The sequence below is a fragment of the Cariama cristata genome, unplaced genomic scaffold, assembly GCF_000690535.1.
Source record: "Cariama cristata isolate BGI_N322 unplaced genomic scaffold, ASM69053v1 scaffold7961, whole genome shotgun sequence".
Lineage (NCBI taxonomy): Eukaryota > Metazoa > Chordata > Aves > Cariamiformes > Cariamidae > Cariama > Cariama cristata.
In genome coordinates this window covers 56,172-61,549 of record NW_009599777.1, presented here as the reverse complement: position 1 = coordinate 61,549, position 5,378 = coordinate 56,172, and the positions used below count along the sequence as shown (strand labels likewise).

Sequence of the window (5,378 nt, the reverse complement as noted above, 5' to 3'; positions counted from 1 at the left end):
GCACTGGGCTTCATTTGCAAAGAATCTAAGAGGAAGTAACCATTTATAACCCAGGGTAAATCAAAGCAAAATGGCATTTTGATAAACACTAGAGCCTATCAATCACAAGGAGACACCGTATCAGGTTGCTGAGGAATTTCAGAGCTGCTACAGCGGCTCCAGCAGAGAAGAGCCAAGGGTCTCTAGGAAAAGCCATGCCAGAGATACCGATGCCTCTACTAGCTGCAGGCAGGCAGCACAGCATCCACAGCCTGGCACCGGGATGCCCAGCTGCCCAGCAACATCCCTGAGTAGCCAGAGTATTGCTAGAAACACATCCAGGAAGGGGAGAACAAAAGGGAAGCAAAACCAAAGCCCAACTCGTGCTAGGAAGCCTCAGTGTAAGACACACATTCAGCTGCCAATTTCTTCTGAACAGCATCGCTGGAAGCCGGGTGTCTGTGTCAGCCTGGTTTTCAGACTGATGAAAACTGAACCAATGTTTATAAGTGAGATGATAGCTCTGTTAGAATTTTTCCCTAATAGTACGGTTTGGCACTGAAAACAGGAAGGCAAAGAGATCGTGAAATGATAAATACTACCAGCACACCTACTGCATGTTAAAGAAGTTTCAGGTTTTGTTAGGGAGGATGGGAGGACTGCAATACTCTAAGTCTGTGTACATAGCTAAGTATTAAACCTCTTATGCATGTAACAGAGTGGATAATGATGTGTAGGGGGAAAAAAAGGTGCATGATGAAATAGAGCTGAAACTTTACCATTGCTTCTGCTTATAAGCCGATGCAGGAGGAACCAGACAAGCATAATATTTGGTAGCCTGCATACTTACAACAGATATCCATGTTGGCTAAAGTGTCCTGTACATTAGGTATAGAGGCAGTCTAACATATATAAATAAAAAGAAAACAGCTTCTTAACATCAATTTGCATATGAAGGAGGAGGAGACAATTTATCTGGTGTTTAGTATTTATAGCTATACTTGCAGCGATATTCATTGCACCCCTAAAGAAAATTCAGATCTACTACCTCAAGCAAAGTGGGCTTCAAAAAACTGGATGTCAGACTATACAAATAAAGTATTAGTTTAGGCATGGTAGACTTTATTTTGGCACTTGAACAAATGCTTTATTTTACAGCAGTGGCACAGCATTTGCCAGAAATTTTCTTTTCTTGGCGCAGTTATTTCAAGCAGTTATGTTACTAATTGAATTTCACTAAATATTGCACAATAAGATATACCTGTTAAATTCTTACCCTGTTTTTACTTGTTGAACTTGTATGGCTTTGAAAAACTTGCCAGTAAGTATAAGTAATTTAAAAAGCAATATATTAAATATTTTAGCACAGGATAGCGTTCGTTTGCTCCTAAATGACCACTGAACTTGGGACAGCAACAAATACAAGTTACGCAACTCTTATCTGAAGAGCTACCAGAACTTATTTACAATACATTGCCATTTCTGAGAAGCAGTTCAGCTTGAGGTCCTGAACACCTATATTCTGGAAATCTCAAAAATAAAAAAAGAAGAGGTTAACAGAGCAGAAGACGAAGCCATTTGTCTGTTACAAAGCATAATAGAAGAGGGCAGACTATCGTCTTCTCCATGTGTCCCTCTATCCAACACCTATCTGAGGTCTAGGCAACAGAGCCTTTTCTCTTCTACTCAGAATATTTCTTTCTTCTCTTATGAAGATATTCCACTTGTCTCAACTCTTCTGCTGGAGTCCGAGCAGAATAAACCAAAATTCTCCAAAAGGCCGGGGAAAAAATAGACCTGAACAACAAATCAAAAACTGATATACACAATAAATGAACCCGGGTACTCCTTTGAGTTTTACATTATGGAAAACAACACTTGCAAGAAGAACAGGTCTGTGTCAATACTACCATTAAATATAATGCAAAGGTCAAATGACTCATAACTCATACACCAGTTGCAAGACTTAAACATTCCCGCCTTTCTCTGCCACTTCAGCAATAAATCTGGTCCAAGGATCAGTCTGATCAACAGCCTTTTTTTTTTTTTGTCTGGATTTTTAAGATCTACTAGATGTACTCTGTGGCACTAAAACATAAGCAAGTAGACATAAAATGAAAAGCGTACAAAAGTATATCACAATGGAATTCTCAGTATTAGGCCACATGATTTATTCAGTAGTGTTTATGTTCCCAAATTACAATTATGTCTATCCATGTAAGACTACAAAAGTTACCATTAGAATTGTCTGTGCTTATAAAATACCAACATTTTCTTTTACTGTTATATACTCATTAACACCAGTCTGCGACGAGTTACATATAATCATAGGCACTTCAAAGGCTTTAAAAGACGTTTACAACTTAAATGCATTTTTTAAGAACAAAAATTTAAACCCCTACTTGTACCTTCAAATTGCAAATAATTAACAAATACAGTGGCCATAGAAATCTGCAGCAACTTCTCAAAATACTGTTAGAGTCTTTGGGTTTGCTTAGGTTTGTCAGTAGCTTACTCCAAATCTTCCTTACAGGAGATTTGTTTAGTAAGAATACAACTATACAGTTTGTAGTAATAATCCAATTTTACACATTAATTTGCTGTTACAAATCTCACTGAAGCTACAGGTACGCTGAGAAACAATGCAAAGTGTAAAATTGATATTCTGACACTTAAATTTATACAAAGTGGAGGTTAAAGTTTACATAGCTGAAAAATTACATTTACACTAAAAGTTACTGTTATCTGAATTATCTGAAGACAAATTGCACCATGACAACTACAAAAAGGCATTTTTTGGAAACAGATAAATTAATGAAATAAAAACTAACTTGTCAGATCAATCTGAGACATGCCGACAAAAATTAAACAACTTTCATTGAACCATAGGATAAAACAATAATTTTCATTATTTTATATTTATGCATAAAGTTTTAAAAATGATTCAGTGAACATCAATGGTTTTATAAAATAATGCTTTGCCACTGTTATTCACAGAACACTGCAAATGTTAAGATTTAATTTTACATTTTTAAAGGAATACATGAAAAGTTTTAAATACAATGGGATTTTATCATAAAGGTGCCGTAATGGCTCTTTAATGAAAAAAAAAAAAAAAAGAATCTTCATTATTCTATGCAAAAGCTTTATTTAAAAAAGTTCAGTGATCTCATAAATAGAGACACTAAATAGGAATTTTATGCATAAAACTCCTTAGTAGGTGCCTTTTGATAGGCAGCACAGGATGGTTTACGTTCACCAAGGTCGTAACTGCCTTCGTCCTTCTTTCTCATGCGATATACCAGCAGCAGGATAAGGAAGATTGCAAAAAGAAAACCAATAACTCCGCCAGCAATAACAGCTGCAAGCAAAGAAACAGAGATTCACAATATGCCAGAAAAACAAGTTTAGCACCATGTTTCTTTTTCACCTCAGACAATGAGTTTGCCGTTATTTTCAAATTGCAGAAAAGGGCTCCCATTATGCAACTGTCTTGATTATTAGTATCCTGAAATATATTCTCAGAAAGCCTGTTTCTGTTTATGAAGGTAATCATTTGAAAGGACATTCCACCTACAAGTCAGTGATCCAAAAACCCACAGTTCTAAAAAGGTTATTAAAAGTTTTGCAAAACCACAATTAAGCAAGCCATCAATACTGCCACAGCATAAATTTGTCTTAATTCATCATAATAACGTTTAAGTTTCTTTCAAACTTATTTTTCAACAGTTAACATTTTCAGCCTTAAAAGAACTGTATTATCAGACTAAGAAATGGGTTTTCCCTTTCCTCCATCAATTTTCACTCTAACTTTAGACTGAAATTAATTTCCTGTTGACAAGTAATAGGACAGAAGATTTCATGGAGCTGTAAGAACAGAGGCATTACATTCATCATGCACTTGAGAGTGTGTAGAAAGTATCAACTCCAACTAGACTTCAAAAGCAAACCCACATGCTTCCACTGATGTGGATATTAAGGCTATTTCACATTTTGATGCTTCGGGAAGATGTGGTCCAAAACTGTGTGACTTTAATGGCTCCCATCACCACCTCAGAGGACATGGGGGAAAAATATACCTGTAAACACTGCTCTTAGGGCAAAAAAACCCTCAGGTGTAGTGAAAACACTGGTGGCCAGCCTGTGCCTTCCTGGGTTATGCATGGAAATAGACCCTCTGTATCCTAAGGACGGTGCTCATCCATCCCTCTCCGTCCTCCCATTCACCCACTCCTGCCACAAGCTCCTACCAGGCAGTGTCCATCTGGCCCAGACGGACCAGATAGCGACGTGCTCTTGGGAGTGTGGGTGAGAAAGACATTTCTGCACTGCAAGCAGCAAGCCAAATTGCAACTCCCTTTCTGAGCTGTGGAAGCTCCAGATATTCATCAGGCAGTATTCAACTTGTGGGCATCAAATCAATTAGCAACAGACTTCACTATTAAATAACTCCACAAGATGCCCGTCTCAATCTCATCAAATCAACCACTGGCTACCCGCTATGGACATGTTTTAAGAATCTACCAAGAAAATACAAATGTTGAGTTTCCACTATTTGATACAGATCCCCTCTGTTTTCTGTGATATTTCTGGTGAGATAGACCTTGGCAAATGCCGCCTCACCTGCCAGAACTTCTGTTCTCTGGAAGAGGTTTTCTGAATGCTTCTCAGTGAACACGTCAGTGTCATCCCCTGGCTCATCACTCTTTTTCTTGGCATCTGTCTCGGACCTTTCCTCTGTATCAATTTCTTCAGGTGACTGTGGCACAAAAAGGAAAACAGAGCATTGCTTACAGACAGGACACACCACAAGTCGGCACAGTCACTGCCCGTCACGGGCAGCCACGAAGCTGTGGCTCCACACGTGTACTCCACAATACTGACAAACAGAACACATGGGAAGCTTTCTGACCATAGAAAGCTGTGCTAGGCATTGCAATTGAATCTATTTGTCATCACAATGTTGGAATGAAAAACACTCTCCACAGGTTTAAAACTCCCAGAAGTATATTTAGCAAACAGCTGTTAAATATTGCCTGTGTTTATCAGAATAACAGCTTCTGAATGAAATAACAATTCTGAAACTAACACATCAGGTACATTATATTCAGAACGCCTTTGAGGGTAACTTAGACAATATCACCTATGGTGGTAGAAGGGAATACTGAAATAGTAAATGGAACCTGGCAAGTGTTCAAACTACAGCCAAACCACGCAACATTCTCCTTTGAGAAGGGAAGTTTCATGAAGAATTTTTGAATAACTCTTTGAGAAATGTAAAAAAATACAGCTTGGACTCAAAAGTACCATGAGAAACTGTCCTGTGTATTATGAGATACTCTTTTTTGCTTCTCTCTCTTCTTTCATGTGAAATCCAGATGTCCCTATGCAGACCTTCT

General features: G+C 38.0%; 1 protein-coding gene across 1 annotated transcript in view; it reads right to left on the bottom strand.

Annotated features, from left to right (window-relative positions):
* Nucleotides 1-1,078: 1,078 nt before the first annotated feature.
* SDC2 (syndecan 2) overlaps nucleotides 1,079-5,378 on the bottom strand; it is a gene marked incomplete at its 5' end in the record, with an annotated part of 11,783 nt that continues 7,483 nt past the window's right edge. The window contains 2 exons of the mRNA XM_009709795.1: nucleotides 1,079-3,340; nucleotides 4,603-4,738. Coding sequence (XP_009708097.1) covers nucleotides 3,177-3,340; nucleotides 4,603-4,738 — 300 coding nt within the window. The remainder of the gene's footprint in view (nucleotides 3,341-4,602; nucleotides 4,739-5,378) is intronic.